Here is a 23,289-nt window from a genome sequence, read left to right as displayed (position 1 = left end):
AGCTGAATGATGTCATCTGTTGCCGTGTGTCTGGAGACGGTTAGCGCCATGAGGCCTCATATACACATTTACCACTGATATACACAAATGCACACATTCTGAGTCATTTCCCCTGATTCTATTCTTACCCGCTTTCTTTCTCTCTCTCCATCCCTAAAGAACCACTTGGCCTCTGCCATTTAGAGCAGATCAGTCCAGCCCAACCACTGCATGTGGTTTAGGCCCTAATCTGCTCCTCCCAAACCTCCCCTCCTTTCTTCCACTTCCCGACGGAGAGTCTGTCTCTGTGTGTCTTGGTGGGTGATACCCCCCTCCCCCCGGATCTTCCGCTCGGGTCTGCCAGGGAGTGCCCGTCTGCCCAATGTGTGTTCAGGTGCCAGCGGTTCCCCCGAGAACACTGAGACTCTTGTGTGTGAGTTAGAGAGAGAGTTGTGTCAAAAGACCCGTGAAATATTTCACTTGTGGCTTTCGATGTATGCTAGCTTTGAAACTAACAACTATATATTAGTTTACTTCTAAACGTCACTAAAATAATTAGTTTTTAGCATATTTGCACATTGAAATTTTAGTCTTTCTTTTCTACAAAAGCAGAGTGAAATATTGATGACTCATCCTGCACTTGTGGGTGTGTCAGTTTTTTTTGTCTAATCAAATCCTTTAAAAATTAAAAAGGCCCCACCCCATAATACCACATTCTTCTGACTAGCAATAGAAAATTGCATCATTAACAGCTGTGATGTAAATAAACAAAAAATTAAAAGAAACAAGTCATTCAGTAAGTCTAGCTCAGACTTCCTGTTTCAATAGGAAATGTGTCAACATTCAGAACGCTAGAAAACTGATGGTGTCTTTAGATGAGTAGCCAATTTATTCTCTCTATACTCTTGTCATTCTTCTTATAAATTAAAAATGGATGTTCAGACTCGTTGCACTCATTCATTAATCCCTATATAGTGTATGGCAGTTGAGTGAACAATATCAGAAAATAGAATTAGAAAGAATACACTACCTACAGCTGATTAGCGAATATTTTTAAATCATCCACCAAATTATCATCACATATCTATCATCTTTTGTAAGTTAACAACAATGCCACCTCAGTAGATTAGTAAAACATATAAGATGTAAACAGCATCGCTCATTCACATTCTTCCAACTCGTTGGTTCTACGCATTGGATTGTGGGAAATAGTGCTACAGCAAGTGTACATTGATTGTACACTTGAAATCAGAGTGCATTGTAATTATACAGTAATTTATAAATGTAGGGAATTAAGTTTTTTTTTCTTATATAGTCAACTTTCTCTTTTTCCACTTGTCATCTTTTTTTTAACCACAGGGTAATTGTAATATGTCCCTGAATTTAAATTTTTTTGGTGATTTAGGTCCCTTTCGAAGTTTTTTCCCCCTAAGATTTTCCTGCGCGTTGCAGACATACTGAATGGTTTCCCTGTGACGTGCCATGCTAGCACTTCTTTAATGCACCTTCATTTTTCTGTGGTAACACTATATAACACCAGTCAACCAAAAGGAAATGTGCATTGCTATTTTAAGACACGCCTGTCCAGCTTTATGAAGATCTCTATTTGCTTTGGCATTCGGCGGCCAGCTTTTAAAGTTTCATCTTGAAAGAATGAAAAACCTTCTTGTGCCACGACCAACTCATGCAAAGCTTAGGTTAAAAACATCCTGATTCCTCTCATCGCAATCAGTTGTGAGCATCGGGAGGCCTGCGGATATTTCAGCGTACAGATTGCGTGTTTTATGTGGCTCTGGAAAATATGTAGGCAATCACATTCCCATTCGCATATTTAAGAGATTCACGACAAAGCTTTGTTTAGCCTCGCGATTATTGTTTATGGGGGCTGTAAAATACACAACTGTGAACGAAAACTCCTGAATTCACACCTCATCAAGCACAAGCATGGTTTGCGTGACTAAAGTGGACTAATTGTTTTCTTCAGTGGGCACAACTGCAGTGATTGATATCACTCACCAGAGGGGGAGAGTCAAGAAAACCACAATGATCCCGGGAAATAGTGCTTTGGGAGTCACTCTCAAAAGGATTATATCACAAATGCTTCACATGACACATATTCCCGCTCATTGCCTAACTTTCCTGAGGTGGTGCCATGTCGTGCAGCCAGACCCAGTCGGCATACATCAACCTCCCCTCGTGCCAACGGAATAAACTCTGCATGTAATGCTCTCGTAATGTAGCATGTCAGACTCCATGAGCAATGTTGTCTGTCAACAACTTCTGTTTGTATTATCACCGCAGCGCTCAGCGAAGGACCTTATTTGCAGTCTAGTCATCTCATGATTACTCGTCCATTATCACTCACTTGTTTATCCAGTCAAAGTATTTTGATTATACCAACAGACAATGTAGGGGTACTGAATACCAACATATACTTGAGGAAACAATGCCCCTCTCTCCTTCAGAGAGCGTGGCCTTGACGTCACAGTTTTGAATGTATGCGATAGAGGTGGGTCAGTCAAGGACAGGTCTACACGACTGCCAGAATGGATACAAAATACATTATGCTCCAGTCCCCCAGGGTAGAACTGGCAGTGGCGGTGTTTGGACCTGGAACTGGCCCAAATGCTAAAAACAGTGCAAGCTGAAGCATGTGATTGTGTACGCTGGACCAGAGAAGGGAGTGTAGTGTAGGAGTCGGGACACAACCCCACATAGCTCCAGTGTTCACCGTCTGACCCTTCTCTGATGGGAAACTGTATCTGTGTATGCAATGGGGAACACAATGGGGTACTTGTTGGTTAGGTCTATGTATGAGTGCCTGCCCACGTGTACGATTTTGTGTGTTATTCTGAACTGAACTGTAACTAAGAGTTGTTGTTTTTTTGGGGATCAACATCTTTTGTTGATCTTGGAACAACATTCCTTTTAAAGAAACATAGTTTTATATGAGATTGCGAAGCAAATGATATATTCTTCTTTTAGTTAGTGTTATCTTGGCTTTATATCCAAAAATGTTTCTTAAATTCCTGTTGTAGAACTACACTACCCATAATCCTGAGGAGAGACTTTGATTCTCCAATCAGCAAGAAGCACATCATAACAGCTTAGCAGTGACTCCCACTCCCATGGAGTATACAGAATTGCTCCATAGACACATGCTGAGACCACCTTGTCCAGACAATTTTACATGATTGGTTACAACTAAATCTTTCATTTTGCCTTTTTGTACCTAAGGTTTTTTTTTTTTTTTAAATCAAAGTTAACAATGTGATGATTCATCTCTGTGCTCTTTTGTTTGACTCACCAAACTCCATTGGAGGAATTGAATACAAAAAAGTGGCCATTGACAAATGTGTTCTTTTGTCATCCTTCAAAAAACAGTACTGTGCTGGTACTATGATACAATAATGATATGAGATTGTAATTCTATGGTGGATAATAATTCCTTTGTTTTTTGAGAAAATTTACAGAAACTGAATGAAAGGTACATATTCAAGACAAAATGTGCTTGAAGTGAATAAAAGTTGTACATTCTTAGAGGGTGGACTGAGATTTTAGATTGTATGAATGTTCAGTAGACCAGCTGGACATTTTTGGCGCTTCTTGTTGCCAGGATTGTGAATTAAAAGATGTGGGTAGGAGGCAAAGTCGTGTGTTGATTGAAAATTCAACAGGGAGGAAGTGTGCTTCAAGCATGCTCATGTCTTACTGTGGAAAATGGCTAGATGGTACACTTCTGTACAAACTAGGGTTGCATAATAAAAAAAAGGGATTATTTTGACATATAATGATTTGAACTGCTATTTTTTAATAAAAGGTTTTAAAATTTTCCTCAGTCCTTATATCTGGTATAATCTTCTTTTTTTGTGATTGTGTCATATTAGTAGATTTGTGTAATAACTTGCATATTTTAAAAATGTGTTTCATTAACAAAAATCTTGAATGTTAATTTTGTTGTATAATAATCTTACACATCCATATCATTAGATTTTTTTTCCTACTTTTTATCAACACTTTTTCTTTCCTTGACCTTTTCTTTCTTTCACACACACATTTACTCATTACTGTGACTTGATGTCTCTCACTCCTACTCTGCATAGTGTCATTTAAATGAGTCATCGAAGAGCAGTATGTTCATCATTGGTACACCGTGAGTTCTACCCAGCAGTCCCTTGGCAAATGGCAGGCCGTTCATGAGGAGAGGAGACAGTTTTTTCTGTCAGTGTATGCGTGTTTGTGAGTGTATGGTTGTGACAGAAGGGGTTGGAACGTCCTCTGTTCAAACATGCTGTATTTTCTAACAGTCATGAGAACTGAATCTCTCTCTTTATCTCTCTTCTTTCAACTAACTCTCTCTTTTCCCTTCCATTCTGTCTGGTGTTTGTGGTTTAAAAAGACTAGTCACAGTGATGGGAAAGGGGGAAAACGAGAAGTAGTTAGAATGGATGGAAGGCCGTGATATTTTATTTTTAGGAAACAGTGCCGCACCCAGGCCTGTTAAATTCAACAAAATTTAACATAGCCCTTGATTAATGTTGAAATGTTTTTCCTGTAAAATGGGTGTTGGAATCATGGAAATATGATTTTTTGTTTCTCTTACATTTTTGCAGTTTTGTCATATCTTTTAGTGAAGGAGTAACTGAGGATTCTCTGAAAGAAACAAACCACTCTTGCAGTTTTTGGGAAAACGTTCACCATAAAAATGAAAATCTGATGTAATTCACTTTGTGTGAAGAACAATCCATAAATTTAGGCCACTATGCGCTGATAAACTTCACCTGCTAAATCTGATACGAGGGCTATGGCAAAAATAAGTAACATCAAACATAATGACAGAACCTTACTTTTTGGGCAAACCATTCCTTTAAAAGTACAGTAGCTAAGCAGTGTTATCTTATCAAGTACACCTCTCCCCTAGTCCTAGTATCCAATCAAAAACTAGGTCCACTGTTTGCTTCAATCTGTTTGGAAACTGGTTGCAACCTTGTTTTGAACGTTACATCAAAATCTTTCATCTCTCTTTTTGTCCCTCCCTTCCAGCCGTCATCCCACTGACCGACTCTGAGCACAAGCTGCTAGCGCTTCACTTCGCGGTGGACCCTGGGAGGGACTGGGAGTGGGGGAGGGATGACAACAACAATGCCAAGCTGGCAAAGTAAGACCCTCTTTTTTTCTCTCATCCTCCATCCACCCCTACAGCAATCTTAGAGCGATTTAATAACTTATGAGCAGTTTCTAGCCTAAATGAGGGGTAATTAAGACAAAGGTCAATTGAGGCCAAATAAAAGCCACTATCTATATGTTATCTCTACCATTTGAGGGATTAAGTTGGGCTAAATCTTTCCAGAAGGTCCCAGCACATGGCACCAGGGCATATTATCCTCACAGAGGTCGATCGGCTCTTGATTGTAATATCTTAAAGACTCATTCAGTCTTTAAAGCCTGTACATGTTCCAGACTTTTATAACTTGCATATTATTGCATTTAGTCTTATGGTTAAGATGACTTGTACAGGATGTTTTTAAATCTGAGTAACTTTGCTGAGGTCAGCAAGTTAATGCATATAAATAAATTGCAGCAGCACCACCCCAGCCATGACTTACTGAAGGGAGAACAGAAACCAAAAGAAACATCCATGCTGAAGTAACTGTAATCATTCGGCCCCCAGTCCATTGGCTCCATAATGGACTGGTAAATACTGTAATTCCCTGGTGAATAGATTTAGGCACTGATTGTGTTCCTAGTTGCATGCCTCAAATGGTGTGTAATATCTTCCATTCCGTCATTGGCACGTAAGAGATTACAAGATTATTCAATGCCTCATTTGAGATGATAAACCTTTTGAGCTACAAATTAGGTTTTAGAAGAGATGTGTGACTATGTTCTCCTCTCTCTCTAGTCTTATTCTATCACTGGAAGCTAAATTAAACCTTCTGCACAACTACATGAATGTAACATGGATTCGAATTCCTTCCGAAACAAGGGTAAGTGGTCGTCCATTTATTGGTTGATAGGGGTTGCAAACCCTGCTCCTGAAGGCTACCTTCTTGCAGACATAAGTTCCAACCCTGCTCCAACACACATGGCTATGTTTACAAATAATCCTGGAAACTGAATTAACTGGTTCAGTTATAATTGATTTAAGGATGGTAGCCCTCCAGGAACATGGTTGTTTCCCCCTTTTCTAACATTTTTGACAGCAGTACTTGCTGCTAAAGATGACTACAGTTTTGATTCCTAATGGCTGATCTATCTATTACAGGCTCCCTTGGCTCAGCCAGAGTCACCCACTGCCTCTGCAGGTGAGGATGTACAGTCTCTGGCAGAATCCATGGACTCGGACAGGGAGTCTGTTTGCAGTAACTCCAACATCAATAATGGCAAGTCGAGTAAGGAGAAGGACAAGCAGCGAAAGGACAAAGATAAAACAAGGGCTGACTCAGTAGCCAACAAACTGGGCAGCTTCAGCAAGACACTGGGTATCAAACTTAAGAAAAATATGGGTGGCCTTGGAGGACTTGTTCATGGCAAGATCAACAAGTCCACTTCAACAAATGGTCGAACGTTAGAGAACGGAGAGCAGAAATCCAAGAAAAAGGACTCAAAAACACGAAAAGGAAGCAAAGAGGAGTCAGGCCAGTCAGCCAGCACATCCTCCTCAGAAAAGGCAACCAGTCCCTCTCCTACAGACTGTGCTTCTGGTAGCTCACCTGTTGAGAGACTGCCAGGATCAGGCAAAAACTCGGGTGATCGGACACTGGACAACTGGAAGTACAGCACAGATGTCAAACTCAGCCTGAACATACTTCGGGCAGCCATGCAGGGTGAGCGCAAATTCATCTTCGCTGGATTGCTGCTCACAAGCCACCGACACCAGTTCCATGAAGAGATGATCAGCTTCTACCTAAGCAGTGCCCAAGAACGCTTCAGCGCTGAGCAGGAACAGAAGAGAAAGGCTGAGGTGGAGAAGAAGCCTCAGACCAATGGGGTGGCACTAAAGAAGCCTGAACAGGAGAGTGTTTTCCTAAGGGAGCGTTCAGATAGCTCTCCACCTGAGAGTTGCTCACCGGTGTTGCAACTTAGCCATAATCCTTCCCAGGCTGTGAAAGTCCAAGAAAGGGGAAGCCCAAAGCTTGCTGCTTCTCCTATCCCAATACCAATCCCAGTTTCCATCCCAGGATCCTCCATGTCCCCTGTCCCTTTCTCCTCCCCTAGTAACGATGCTAAGAGACCTGGACCAGTCCCTGTTTCAGCTCACTATAGCCATACACCACCTATCCAGAGGCACAGTGTCATCCATCTGAGGGATGTCAATGTGCAGTCATCCAGCTACCAAGATGAGTCTTACAAGCCAATGGTCAGCACTCTCAAAACTTGTGCTACCTACCCACAGCAAAACCGCTCACTGTCCTCTCAGAGCTACAGTCCAGCCCGCATGTCTGGTATCCATACGATTAATGCCATAGACACCCTCCCGTACAACATGCCTGGGGAACATAAGTCCCACACTTATACCAATGGCTTCAACACTGGCGACATCCGGGACTGTCTGGAGTTTGCAGATGAAGACCCGGTGCCCCATGCCTGGCTGGGGCAGGACAAAACCAAAGGGCAGAGTGGTGTTTGCCCAATGTACTGTTTTCAGCAGAAACGTTGCAGGAGGGAGAACTGCACCTTCTATGGCCGACCCGAGACTGAGAACTTTTGCTCATACTGTTATAGAGAGGAGCTGAAACACAGGGAACGAGAGGGGAAGGTACACTGACCTGGATAGCCCTGCAAATGCACACACATATATAGCCACCCCCAATGTGTGTGAAAAAAACAGCAACACCACCACCTTTTTGCACTTTGCAAGCAATACAAAGAACTGGCATAACATTTTCCTACTATAGTTAAGATCGGCCTCCTTGTATTCTTGTTACTTTACTCTCAATAGCGAACACTGCTTTACAATGACAGGAAGTGCAACCAGAATCAGTTTACAGCTTTGGCCAGAGATTGTGTTATTGTTTGTCCTATGTTTGATTTAATTCAGTCTTTTACTTGTTCTAGAGTAAAAGCTCTTGTCTGTGCATTTTGCTCAGTCTGTGTCGTAAAACTCCTTGTACCTGCAGAAAGAGATGTAAAAGTATATGTCAGGTTCTTATGGAGCTTCCCAAATTATGGAAGGGAAAACTCTGTTTAGAGGTCATTATAATGCAATATTTCACAGCATAGCTCTTTGGAATCTTAATATAAAATAACATTGATTTGCTGTGCATTGAAAATAATTACACAGGGAGGGAGATGCACTGTTCAGCACTCTGATTTTTTTGAAAGCAATAAGTTTGGTAACAACTGTCACCCCTCCCCCTTATATCTATGCATTCATGACGTCAGCCATATTCTACTTTTTCCCAATATGATTCTACGGGATATAGATAAGATAATATAAGGTCTGCTGTACAGGGATTATTATGGTGGAAAATATTTAATATGTGGCATATCAGGTGTGCTTTTGGATTGATTTTGTGGTGTGTGTGTATGTGTATGTGTATATATATATATATATATATATATATATATATATATATATATATATATATATATATGCTGCAGTATATTGTAATAAAAAGCCTCTACATAGGAGGGTTTGCATTCCATCGTGATATCAAATGAAACCTCACTATTGTGTGCTACTTGAACTTGACATCCAATACAGTAAACATTTGACTTCCATTCATTGCTTTCTGTATTTACAATATATAACACAGTCATGCTAGTGAATGCTAAATTACAAGAAAAACCTTACCAGAGGATAGATTTGAAATGCAAACCCTTATATGCTTCAGCAGTGGACTAAAGGTGGAAAGCTTATGAAACTGTGTATTCATCAACTGTTTTATACCTTCACTGATGGCACAGCTTGGCTACAAGCAATTGGCAACCGCTCATCAACTTTCTGTAGCACTCATGCTAACACTGCCATGCTAGCCTCTCATGTGCCAAAACGGTCCTTCACCTCCATTTCATTTGTCCTCAGGAATATTGTCTTAACCACACAATTTTGATTATAATATACATAGAAACATCTATATCTATAAATGTAAAATTGGATATTTAAAGGTACAAATCTACCTCTTGAAAGCATTTTAGGTCTTTGACTCTCTTAGATTACATAGCAGTGTAAAATGTCCTAACTGGGTGCAATGTGGAATGTTAGTAGCTGAAATTTTCATGTGTACAATAAAAAATTCTGTGACAACAAATTTATACCCTATCAGATCAGAATATGTTTTCACGGTCGTATTTAGTTTGGACAAAGTCTGATTAATTTATTCTTTGTCAGATTGTATCACGACTGGTTAGGACATATTCTTCAGACCAAATCTCTAAATGTAAAATCAGACATTTTACGGTACAAGCCGATATTGATCACAGCAGTGCAAAAACCATCACATACAACAACATGCTAAGCTACTAACTGGCTAACAAACACAAACGCTCAAAGCGCTAATTCTCATTGTGTACTAGAAAATCAGGATGTTACAGATAATTACGCCAATTACTGTAGGTCAACTAGCATGACTAGCATGTTAGCCACTTTGTGTGCCTCTGCTAAGCAAAGGCCCAACCAAGTGCTTTTCTACTTCATAGACAAGATTACCATAAGAGCAGTGCTTGTTGTGTTTTGTTGTGTGGCAGTGTCCAATTGACCAACACCATGTCTCTGTAAGTGTTTAGTATTTCCTGGCCAAGGATGTCCACTGCTTGGTTCTCTTCCCATGTTTCTACCCCTCCACAATCATGTGTGTCTTTCACATCCCATCTTCCTGCTTTTCCTCTTTCTTCTTTATATTCGACAAACTCATGGACTCTCACCGTCTTAGAATTGTAAAATATGATTTTGTATTAATTTGAGAGTTTTACACTAAATTATTAATTTGCACATTAGGTACCAATGTAAATAGCAGGAGAAAAAGAGACAAAATAAGATTAGTTTATTGTTAAATATGGTGTCTGTGTGGTTCTTTTAATTGTTCCTGCGGAAGAAAGGTGTGTGCCTGTGTGCTTGCATACTTGCGTGTCTGCGTGTGTGTTTTTCCTTAACGTTCTGTAATTTGAGCAGTGCTCTCGGCTTCAGTCTACAGTATACCACACCCACATTAGACTGACTTCTCACATGATTGAGTCCACAAAACTGGAATAGAATCTAGTATAAAACTGCACATCTAGTGTTGTCCGGCTTTTATATCCCTGCAGTAGTTGCTGTCAGTCGTGGACCATGCCATTAGCATGAAACACAGCACCAAACAGCTGCCCCACCAGTCACCTGTTAAACATCTGCCAGAAAACTCTCACGCTGACAAAAAACTCTCATTGTTGCATGTTCACTTAAGGCGGACATTCTTCACCTACTATACACAAAATAATTTAGAGGCCAGAGACTTTAAAACACAATTCAGGTCACTTTAAAGAATGTGAGGTTAATAACTCTTATGATTAAGGTCACTCTTAAAATTTTTGTCATGCATATTTTAAGCCCCTTCTCCCTTTGAGACTGCAAAATATCTTGAATTGCAAAACGCAATGGTGGCTTATCTGTTAGGGACAAATGTCATTTGTATCATGTGTGAGATGGGTTTTTTTTTTTTACGACTGTCGTGAAACAGGATACTCTAAAGTTTTTGCAAAATGTTCACAGACACACCCACACATTTTACAGAGGGCACATGGTATGGAAGATCTAATTCTGCTGATGCAGAAACTAGGGCACATTCCCAAGAATTGAACCATGTTCCAGCTGTCATAAAGATGTAAAATGTCTTAGCAACCTGTTCACCATAGTTTTATCAGTGGATTTCAAAGAGAGGGTGGGGCTTTTTAACAGTATCAAGTAGTATACTTATTTAAATGTAGTAATAATAGTGATTTAATTTATGTTTTATTTAGGCATGGTGATCTTAAGGTGGGCAGGCATATGGAAGTCTCAACAATGTGATTCTGTGCCCTTATTTTACCTTATAATCATACAGAAGCACTAATATACAACACCAACATGGACTGCTATCACACACCCTAAAGCCACATTTACACCATCTCAAATATTCACTTAGTACTGTTTCATTTCACGCCTAATTGCACAGACGTTTGGATTAGAATCACAGCAACATTTCAAAGCATCCAAGTCTAAAGCAGATCTGAAATTTACACTTTTGCATATGATTGCAAAAGGGTGTTATGCAAACATTTTATTTGAGAGGTATTTGAGCTCATATTCAGATCTCTGGTGTTTGATTGAAGGTGCTTGATTGGAAACTTGGCATATTTAAGCATAATGAGAGATGTTATCTCTTCTGAAACTCGCAAAGACGTGAGATTACAGAGAACATTTTCTCTGGAGGAACATCTGAGCCCTTTTCTAGTACTATGTTCTGAACATGAAAATCTAAATTCTACTGACATATACACGTAGGGCCCTGACCTCTCAAGGGGTAAGTAGGAGGAGAAAGATGTTTTTCTTTTCAAGAAGGCAGGTGAACTCATATCCGTTCAAAGCAGCACGCACAGAGATGCAAAGACACACTGCCATCTATCAATCAGCAGAATGGCCCCTGTACGACTCTCCCATGACCTAGTTTGCGTTTGTGCACAGCTCTCTTCAAAGCATCTCCCTGCCCACATTTTTTTTTACTCATAAGTCTCTCGTCAATGATCCGACTTTCTGTTTGGCGGCTTACAGTATCTCAAAAGAATGTGAAAAATGTGAAAAGAAAAAGAAAACAGGAGAGAGAGACAGTATACGGTCATGCAGTTCTTTGCTGCATGTTATTTGTGATCCATCGGTGGAGAGGGAGAAAGAGTACTGTGCTCAGCTGGGGCATGGCATGCTGTCATGTGTTTCTAGGAACAGAGGTCTTGTGACATTGCAGCCAATTCTTTATTGTGCCTTACAGTACATAACAGCACAAGGCAGCAATAGTGTACCATTGTACATAGTCCACACTTTACAGTCTTGAGTCTACCGACTGTTGATACCACAAACATTACGCCATTCTTTACCACAAGTTCTCAGGCATTATGTGAAGCAGAGTAAAATATGCTTGCCTGTGGTAATTTCACGGTAACATGCAGCCTTGAAAAGCTTTGTTGTAAGAAATACTTATAAGCAATAAAAACAACAGGTATATAATAATAAATTTAAAAAATGTCCTAAAATGGTGTTAAAATGACAGTGGGCCATGTTTCCAGGCTTTTCTGTGTAAACCAGTATTTTGTTCTTTTCACTAGCATTTTATTCTTTTTTGTTTGTTTGGTTTTGGTTGAATATTTACAGCAAGGGACCATGGTTTAATATGTAAGCATATCTTATCTATTCCATGTAAACCATTTTCACAAAAATTTTCTTGATATATTTTTGTTTCTATTGGTTGTTTACAGCAAGGGGTCATGGTTTACCATGTAAGTATAGCTAAATTAGCCCAGTTAATGTACTACAAGCTAAAATATCTATTCCATGTAAACCTGTTTTTTTAAGAGTCCTAACCATTTTCCCAAGCACTTTCTTGTCATGTTTTCTTTAGGCTGTTTACAGCAAAGGACCAAGGTTTATCAGGTTAGCATAGCTACATTAGCCCAGTTAACATGCTGAATCCTAAAGTATCTCTTCCATGCAAACCTGCATATTTGTTCTACCCATGTCCTGAAGCATTTTCTTGTGTTTTTCTTTTCTGTAAGATATTTACAACACAGGGTCAAAGTCTATCAGGTTAGCAGGGATGCATTAGCTAAAATCTAAAGTATATCTTTCATTCAAACCTGTATTTTTTACTTTAGGTTATTTAGCCATATCAAGTATGGTTACATTAACCCTGTTAGTATGCTAAAAGCTAATATATCTCTTTCATGTAAACCTGTTTTTTCCTAACCATGTTCCCAAGCAATTACTTGTTGTTGTTTTTTTTCTCTCTTGTAGTACAAGGGTAAGCAGGTTGGCATGGCCCCATTAGCCCTGTTAGATGATATGGCATCATCTAACAGGGCTACAACATTTTCATAAGTAGGCTATGTTTCTTTGTCCTTTTCATGTCCTGTTTTGCACACTAGTTGTCTGTTTAGCCAATCGAACATAAAGTGTTAAAAAGAGTGAAGGAGAACATAAAGGTCTTTGTACAGGTGAACCAGCCCACCCTGTGGAGGCGATGTATTGTAGATGAGCAAAGAAAAGAAACAACCAAAATACTCACTGGTGGGAGGGTCCTTTTTTCTGAAAGAGACAGTGAGACACCGCAAAGAAAGGGGACAAGAACTGTCTTTTCTTTATTGTGTGTCCGACAGATTTATGGTTGCAATTGAAACCATCAACAGCTTTGCTCTTTTGGCAGAGACCGGAGAAGCCCCAAGATGGAGACACACCCTGTGATCTGTGTTGCCACTTGCATGGAAGCAATTTTCCAACAAACGCCCTTATCAGAAACACTAATTATCATCTTTACTTTCATGTTGGTAACAGGGCTGTCTGTTTTGGCCCTGACATAATGAGACCAAAAAGAGGAAATGAAGCTTCTAATAAATATGCATGCTTATTTTCAGCCAAGATCATTGAGCATTTAAATTAAAACAAGAGGACTGACTGTAACAGCATGGAAGATGGGTCACTGCTGTTTTAGCAATGCGTTTACCTTTAGATCTTCAACAAAGCTGTCGTTTTAATATACAGAATATTCAAATCAGTCTAAGCAATTTTAAATAGACCAGAGACTACTAAAGAGAGAAATTTACTTGAGACTTGAGAATTTCTTGCACGGAAATGGTAAATCCTAAAAATGTTACCATTTTAGCTACATTAGGTAGTCTAGCTTTTTGAGTTTGTACAACAATCGTAGAAGGAACCGCGTGCATCAGGTTTTGTCCACCTTGCTAACTTCCACTAAGCAATGAATTTTGCAATGAAAAATAATTTGCAGGACCTTAAATGAAAGAACTTTGCATCGAAGCCTGCTTTGATACAGAAGTTTGAAGTGTTATTTGATTTCAGGAACTTTGTGCTCCCATAAACCTGTTCAGTCGACTTATATACGGTACAAAGGCCTGTTCAGATTATGCTAGTTGAGGTGTGTCTGTGATCTATGTGTCCCCAGAGAAAAATGTTCCCTGCTCACTGTGTCTTATCCAGAAAGGCTTAAAGGGTTAGTTCACCCAAAAAAAAATTAGCTTATGTTTTATTCACCCTAAAGGCATCCTAGGAGTATATGACTTTCTTATTTTGGATGAATACATTTGGAGTTATATTAAAAATCATCCTGTCTATTCCATGCTCAATGAGTCAACGGATGTTGCAGTTGAACAGTCCACAAGTCATCAAAAAAAGTGCATGCATTCATAATAAAACGTGCCTCATACGGCTCCAGGGGCTGAATAAAGGCCTTCTGTAGTGGATGCATGTGTCAGAATGGCTTCCGCGTATGACAGATACCGTAAGTGAAAGATAAGTGTTTATTATATTTGAAATATGGATATTTTTCTTACAAAAACACATGGATTTGCTACAGGAGGCATTTATTCACCCCCCGGAGCCATGTGAGGCACATTTGATTATGGATGCATGCGCTTTATTTGACGACTTGTGAACTGTTCAACTGCAACACCTGCTAACTGCAATGATAGAGCTTGGAATAGCCAGGACAATTTATAATATAACTCTGACTAGATTTGTCTGAAAGAAAAATTCATATACACCTAGGATGGCTTGAGGGTGAGTAAACACAAGCTCATTTTTAGCAAACCCTTTAACTGCATCTTGATGTAATATAAAAAGGATTCGGCAATTTTGTTGTTGTTTTTGTTGTCTGCAAAACAGACTATATCATCATAATATAAAAGAGTTTCCTGCTTAAAGCAATAGTTCACCCTCAAAAACCAATATGCTAAAAATGTTCCCAGGCCATCCAAAATTTAAATGAGTTTGTTTCTTCATTGCAACAGATTTGGAGAAAATTTGCTTTTCATCACTTGCTCACCAACTGATCCTCTGCAATGAATGGGTGCCATCAGATTGAGAGTCCAAACAGCTGATAAAAACATCAAAATAATCCACACCACACCAGTCCATCAATTAATGTCTTGTAAAGTCTTTTCTCCAAATCTGTTCCAGTGAAGAGACAACTTCAACAGACAACAACAGAGGTGAGTACGTTTTAATTTTAGGTGAACTGCGCCTTTAATAGCCTGAATTATCTAGAGTAAGCTAATTTGCTATGCAAATATCTTGCTTGCATTACATTATTTTAGGATCAGCATGGGATCAGCATCAGACCCACATTAGCAGTATCGTTTCTAGGATGGGCATTGAGTTTGCACTAGTGCCACCCGGTGCCGCCCCCTTGCCATGCTGGAGTACATGAGGGACAGAGGAGATTCACACCATGACAGCACCCACAGAATCGCCCACTCACAGTCTGAGCTTGTGAAGCTTGAGTCCTGATCACCCAGCACAACCACACGGCTTCACCCACTCTTTATCTCACTGCCTCTCTCTGTCTCCCACACACACCTTCTTTTCTTTTATAGTTTATACGCCCCGTTTCTGTTTTAAACTCAGTAGCGTTTATGCTCAAAAGCCACTGTGCCACAAAACTGAATGAAATGCTTGTCAAATGATTGCTGGCCTCACATTGACCGCAGGTTGCTATTTAGCATCCCAGCTGGTGAAATCAAAAGCAGATAGAGAAAGAGAGAGAGATAAAGAAAATATGATATTCTCGCTCTCTCCGTTTAATCTTTTCCCTTACCCCTCCACCCACCAGCAGTCACACGAACACACACACACAGATTTAGCAGAGGAACAATTCGTTCTCTGGGCTCACATGGTCTGTCTTTCTTGCTCACTGGCTCCCACTGCAGTATGATCAGTCACTGAGGGGGAAAGAAATGAATGATGCGTCTTCCTGTCTCTCTGTCTCTGTCTGTCTGCCTTTCTGTCTGATTGACTGCTGGACCCAGGATATTCAAGGTACAAGTGGTTCAAAACATGCATCCGGATCTATTGATTTATTCAAAAATACATAAAAAATGCACTGCATACATACGTTCATCTGAATACACCATTTCTGTGATGAGCATTGACCTCGGTATTAATTTTCATGTTTCTGTTTGTTGTTGTCAGAAATGTCAGGGTGATTTAACTGTTTTGTAGTTGTTTTGTATTTAACTAATGAGAAAAAAAGTCAAAATCATAGATTTAATGTCTTGAAAAGAAAACTTTATTTATTTATTTTTTACTTTGAAATCTCCGTTTCAAAATCGTCTGATGGTACACTGACAATGCCTCTTATTTTTCAACCGCTCATTTCTCCAGTAACTTATTCTCACCTCCTTTTATATTTTAGCGTGCAAACTATATTTCCATTTCCATAAAAAAAGAGTAAAATGGCAAGATATTAAATAAATAGGACTATGCATTAAAAATATATACAAATAAACATCTGATGATAATGATATGATAATAATACATTTGTTGTCACTTTTTTTTTTACCCCCCTGGCAATTTTTCTGTAATCTGTTTTTATACAAGTCTCATGGGACATAAAAGCAGAGGAATGTGAAACTGGGTGCATGTATCTGATAGAGAAAGAGAGTTGATCATGGACAGACAGAGTGACAGCAGGTGAGCAGACAAAGTGGAAACACACTAGCTCTCTTTCAGCATATTTTTAGCAATTTCATTCTCCTTAACAGGCCTGAAAATGTGAATAACCAGAGAAATACAGGCCAGTTAGTGGGTGTTTATGAATTTTGAAAGTGTTGCTTCATTGCATAACTGAGTGGGACAAAATGTGGGCCACTCATTCTTTAGTTTTGAATTGGCCCTTATTTGATATTGCAGTGGTCCAGATTTTCAAAACAGTCTTTTGTCTGTGTGAAATACATCACTTTACACACATGGCGTATGACGCGACGCACATGTGCCAGCCACATTGCACCATCTTGACCCTCTATTTAACACAGGCCTTGTTCAGTGTTGCAAATGACTTGACAGAAGACACAAATGCCACCTGTTTTGTGGTCTCTGTTGACATGTTCCTGCATCACTTACAGTAAATATTTGCATGAGTGCACTAATGCCAAGAACAAGGTGTACTTCCTGCAGACAGACGTATCGGAGTGCATTATTCCACTCAACAAGCATTTCTCTGTTCTCACTTCTTATTGGCATCCTGCTGAGCAAGAAGTGCAGCCATTGGCTGTGAAGTAAAGGGTTCGGGTGAATTTGTGATGCAAAGTCTGCCTAGAATTGTGCTCTGCATGCCAAAGCTTTTGATATTCAGAGCCAGGGACTGCAGTGCGCTCAGGGCTGCCAAATACTGTGTGTCACGGATATCTTTAAGGAGTACAGTCTCAAGAGTCTGTAATGAAGTTTCTGAGCATAGAAATGAGCAAGTAGTTTGATGGATTTTTGCAGCCTGATGAAAATAATTCTTTGACATACTTTAAAACTTTTTCAACTTGTATAAGACAGTGTAAATCCAGTTGGTCATCCTGTCCATGAGTATAATATAATAATAATTAAAATAAAATAATTCATTAAAAATTATGTAAAATAATTTAAATTAATTTAATTTTAGGGGAAATCTTTTTTTTTATAATAGATTATTAAGATTGTAAATACATTAGTATTGTAAATACTAAACTAATTTAATATTTTTTTTAAATAACATGCATGTGTGTATGTGTATCACTAAATTATTTTAAATAATAATAATATCATCATTAACTTTTAATGAGTAAAAATGATATAATTAAAATAAAAATAGTAATTTAATAATTACAATAATTTATTCAAAATAATATATGAACAATAACCTCTGGGAAAACGAATAAATTATACAGGTTTTATATATTTAAAAAAATATATATATTTTAAATAATAAATGATAAACAAATAGCATATTATTAAGTAATAAAGTAAATTATTTCAAATTAATTTAATTGAATATGAAATTATTTGAAAGAATATTTTTCAAAATATGTATAATAAAAAAACATTTTATTTTTATTTATTTAAACTTTTTAAATAGCTGTTCACACCTATGCTTACACTTGAATGTGTTAGTATGAATAAAATATTAAATTAATATATGATATTTTATATTAATATTAACATGTATATTATGCAAAATTTAAACCGGGGAATTATATTTGTTAAAGAAACAAACAAACGACAGAGTCATTGCTTCTTATTTATGAATTTATTCTCAAATGTAAACTTCACTATTTCATGCATACAAGTTAAGACAACATACATTATTTGACAAATTCTTGTTAATTCTCATATTTGCATAGGACATCGTCACAATATTGTCTAACATGTAAAAAATAAAAGGTCATAAAAAGGTACAGCAGAGCAACCATAGACCAGCGACAATAATATAATCTGAATAATTCAAAGAACTGTACAACTGTAATACTTCACTGTAGTGATTTGGTTTATTGCAAATAAAATTTGAAACAAAACAAAAAAACAGTTTCATTATGCGGCAGTTGTTTTGAATGAGGTTATGGAGAATAGAACTGGCCATTGCTAGAGAAGAGCTATTGTACAAGGTACAGAGATGCTGGGAAATAGAAACCCAGCGTCATGTAGTCACTGGAGCAGGCATCACACGGTGTCGTTAAAACAGATTGTTAAAATACAGACGGATACGTACAATAGGAAGGCAAGTCGAGTTCACGCGGGCGAACGTCTACAGGACAGCATGAGGCCACTAGTGCCTCACTACAATTCAATATACAACACTTATCGAAATCTCTACGATGGGAGAGCATTTGCACATGATGTGCTTGACTGGTATGTATGAGGGACGAATCAGAAATCACTTTGTTCCTATATCAGGAACATCGACCACCCAAATGGACTTCACAGGCTTTTGTGAGAAACGTTGCAATGGACGAGGATGCGTTCAGTCTTTCAAATGGCTCTTTCACAGTGTCTGATCTTCAGAGCACGATTATTGAGTTTTATCATATACGAAATGTCGGCGTATTCATTTGAAATGAATTTCGGCGAATGGTAGGGGGTCGTCTGCGTGATTCTCTTCAAATGAGGGGCACTAAGTCACGACGCCTAGGGATCCGAGACAAATGGGCGCCCTGCGTTTTTTACAGTAGTGAGGTTGTTCAAACCCAACCACACAGTTTGGTAGACGACCAGATTAACAGAAATGACCACAGCCCTCAAAAGCCATTAGTGTCTCTTGAGTTGAGCAAGACACAAAACATAAACAACAGTCGAAACTAAGCCACGGCTAAGACTTAAATCCACTTCCACCATTTCAAATAAGAGGCTACCGTTATGCAGACCTCAACTAAATGATGTTTGTTAGCACTTGACATCATAAATATCCAAAATTGCGCTCACTGTCTAGCAACTCAAGAAGCATTTTGCTTTGTTTACCTGGATAGACAGTCGCTGCACGGCATTTACACATCCATAGGTTCTTTGGAAAAACATCTAACTGCAAAAACACAGTGTAATTTTCACCAGTAAGTCATCTTAACACCGAAACTTCCAACTTTAACTGGTGGGACTATAAAGGCAATGTTTTGTATGCGTACATATTCACAGATATGCATTTTTTGGACTATATTAAATCAAGAAAGCCTTTTGAATGTGTGAATGAAGGTCAAACAAATCAAACACTGTCAATTTTGCATATCCATGTTGATAACGATCAGCCTACTTTGAGTGTTTCCACTAAAAAGGAGTTTTGGGTGCAATATATATATATTTTTAAATGCCCCTCAGTACTTTCTCTTCAATAAAACACTTTTCTGAACCCATCAAATGACTGAATTCCAACTACGCGACATAAACATTCATTAATCCGATCCTGAAACCTTTGGTAACCTCTATTAAACAACAACCCAACTCTTCTAATGCAGTCACCCAATGCCAAAAGTGAGAAAGTCGTGGCACTGCAGCACCCTTGGCAACAGCATCCTACCAAAACATCATCCTCCATCAGCATTGAGAACATCAAACTGACCCTATTTTTCATGGGAAGACAATATTGGAACTGATAACTGCACATTTGTATGGAAGCCATCTTGTCTTTTTTCTATTCTGTTGAACGTATCAGAACGTGGCATGGCTGTTTCTTTAGTTAAGAAGAGTATGGAGAAGTTTACAGGATGCTGGAAGGACAGCAAAGTGGGGGGAGTTAAGTACCAAACTGAACTAGTAACAAAAGTCATGTAATACATATAATCACAGTCAACAAGAGTAATAAGAGCAAAATAAATACAAAGAAAAGAAGCTTTGATGCATTGGTTGGATATAAGCAGCATATTTATAGCAAATGTAATTGCAATCCTTTGGAATGGTAGAGCTTTCATGTAGGATGGTGAATAGGTTAATATCTGAGCTTTCACTTTTACTCATATGTGCATTTGTTCTGTACAACGATGACATATTGAGAAAAACATAACTAAAAGAAACAAAAAGTACATCAAGATCACACCAAAGGGGGGAAATTAAGAAATACTTGCGCATCTAATACATCATTCACCCTGCTACATACACATAAAAACGTACATCACTCATAGAAAACTGTACAAGGTAATATTTATCTTGACTATCACTGTATATGATGAATTAAATCACCTTTCCAATGCCTTTGGCACTCGTTATTGAACTAACATGCAGTTTGCTGAATGTAGGATTGAAGGATTCAATAAAATGCTATCAAAATCATTAGTCGGATTTTGTGAACAAATAAATTCGTATAAAACAAATCGTTTCTCGTTGAGTCGGGTGTGTGGGTTTACTGGTAGAATGAATTTCACGCAAGATGATTTGCTTTCAATATGACGCTCTGTGGCTCGTAAGAACATGATAATTCATAAAAACTATTGTATTTAAATTCACAATTCATTCCGATATGAAATCCAACAATTTCCCCTACCCCATCCAATGAAAAAAAAAAATGAAAAATAAAATCATAACCTTCTCGATTTTAATAGAGGTATGAGTTTGAAAAGATACATGATAAAAAAAATGAAACACATAGATGAAATTCTAATTATGTTAAATAACAAAACAGTAAAACATGAATGTGGCTATCTACTCACAATGCTGTGGTCTCTATGGTGTGTATCGCATTCAGTCTCATGCAATGTTTTAGAGAAGTTAGGATATTTCCCATTTTTCTCACTTAAAACCACCTTTTACCCTCCACGTTTTCAAATTTGGTGGTTATACACCTATATCCCGCTACTGACAAAAATCTTTCTTTCAGTGTCCAATGTCACTAGCATCGTTGCAGTAGACAGAAAAGCAAGCCTTATGAAACACTAACAACAAACTTCGCAAGAAATATCAATAATAATAATAAAAAACAGCTAAGATCTGAACATAAAGAAAATAATCAGAAAACAAAAATACAACACAATGCAGAAATATTGAACAAAATAAAGAAAAATGAGTACATCCATGGGTTTTAAGCCGAGAAACGTAGCAGGTACAGTTTGACTTGTCATTACCTAGACATGTTTCCACCGTTCAATGTTCAATGGTCTTGCTTCGCATTCAAGTAGTATCGGTACAGTGAAAAATACAGAAACACAAGCACGAATGTATTTGTTTTTACATATAATTCACACTAACCTGGGCTGTGAGTAAATTTGCATTGAAAAAAATACATTTTCAGTTAATATTATAAGGGGGAAAAAAATATTTAGTTGTGAATACTCAATCTAACTAGTACCCAAATGCTCGCTCGTGTTGCCTGCAGGTTTCGGGTTTTCAAGGTTCACTGAACATGTTTTGCCAGGTTTGAGAAGTACTAATGAAGAGGAGGTTGGTTCAGACTGACCTTATTCTGCCAAAAATGCCCTCTACTGACCAGCAGTTGGGAGTATTTGGAAGATACAAAGGCAATTGAACAGCTACTTAGAAAATGTCTACAAATGAATTTCTTGCACACGGAACATACATTGCCAGCTTGCTTTGGAAGTAAAGCTGACGTGTGAAATTCTGGAGGAGAAATCGACTAAAGTTGACGATGTCGCATTTGAAATGACTTTGAAGGGCCAGGGGAGGGTGCAATCGCAGCTAGACAGCTTTATGTTTGGGTTTATTGCAGAAATAATGCCTCCATGGCACTGTTTATTTTGATTAGGGCTGTTTTCCTTAGCTGAAAGCCATGATTATGTGGAGTTTTTTTTTTTTTTTTTGAGGACTATGAGAGAGGCCCCTAGTATAAAAGGGGGACAAGGCCTGGCATTCACAGGCCTACCCACCTGCTTCTCAAGCCCTGGAGCACTCGTCCAGCTGGGTGACTTGGATGCTGGTATCCCCACACTGGGCATGGAGGGTGGGCAAGGAAAACGTGCAAGATAATATGAGACGAGACAAGATGGCTGGTGTTGAATAACGAGTTTATGAATATAAGTGAAGAACTGTCACAGAAAGTTTGGAAAATGAATATTAAAGTGTTACTTTAGGAACATTACGCATATGGGAAAGTGAGACAGTGGATCAGGCAGTGTCAACAGTAGTTTTGATAACGGCGCCTCAGTTCCTGGAGGGACATTTATGCCTTTCGCCTGAGCGAGTAAAGCCCGGGTGCCGGATTCTCACGGTAACCCTTCATCCTTGCAGGCTGAAGCAATAAAGGACGGTAACTTCATTGTTTACTTGATATGTATGATTATGTACAAATCGAGTAGTAATGCCTAAAGCCCCCTTTTTAACGAGTCAAGTTTGAAAGCAGCTGTTCATTGAGGTAATGAGTGGTCACACTGACAAATCAGTGGTCCGCAACAGTAAAACAAAAAAGGATGTGCGAGTGTTTCCCTGTGCTTGTGGAAAAAGTATTCATTTAAAGAAAAAGTGACTAATCTTGTCCGAGTAGTGGACAGTGCCAAACTGGGTAAAAAAATACTGATAACATCTCATTTAAAAAATTCCCAACATGCTCAACTCTGATTTGATACCACATCATGCCTACTGTCTGTGAGCCGTTATGATTTGGGCCTCAACTTCTTCTATTACAACCCCCCTAGCCGGATGCTTGGATGCTATCCAATCAGACAATTCCATTTTCCATCTTTAAGCTCCTGCAGTGCATTGTGGGATGCTGTTGGCGGGTGAGAGGGGAATAGTGCAGAGGGGAGGGAGGTTTCCGTGTGAGAGAGAGGGAGCTGACTGGATGTTTCTTCTGCTGGAGTGCTCAGCTCCTGATAAAGCTTCAGTCTTTATCTGTCTCACTATGGGCCAACCCTCTCTTTCCTGCCTCCTGTAGATAGTGCTCTTTGTTCTCATGG

The 23,289-nt window shown here is 38.7% G+C and overlaps 1 protein-coding gene across 2 annotated transcripts in view; it reads left to right on the top strand.

Annotated features, from left to right (window-relative positions):
• Positions 1-8,500, top strand: part of LOC132125068 (OTU domain-containing protein 7A-like) — a 72,248-nt gene extending 63,748 nt beyond the window's left edge. For both annotated transcript variants that reach the window (XM_059536279.1, XM_059536280.1), the window contains exons 11-13: positions 5,023-5,137; positions 5,882-5,966; positions 6,245-8,500. In XM_059536279.1, coding sequence (XP_059392262.1) covers positions 5,023-5,137; positions 5,882-5,966; positions 6,245-7,747 — 1,703 coding nt within the window. In that variant the 3' untranslated portion in view covers positions 7,748-8,500. The remainder of the gene's footprint in view (positions 1-5,022; positions 5,138-5,881; positions 5,967-6,244) is intronic.
• Positions 8,501-23,289: the final 14,789 nt, after the last annotated feature.

This window comes from Carassius carassius, chromosome 43 (genome assembly GCF_963082965.1).
Source record: "Carassius carassius chromosome 43, fCarCar2.1, whole genome shotgun sequence".
Taxonomy (NCBI): Eukaryota; Metazoa; Chordata; class Actinopteri; order Cypriniformes; family Cyprinidae; genus Carassius; species Carassius carassius.
The sequence above is the reverse complement of the archived record's forward strand: the minus strand, read 5'-3'. Positions and strand labels throughout refer to the sequence as shown.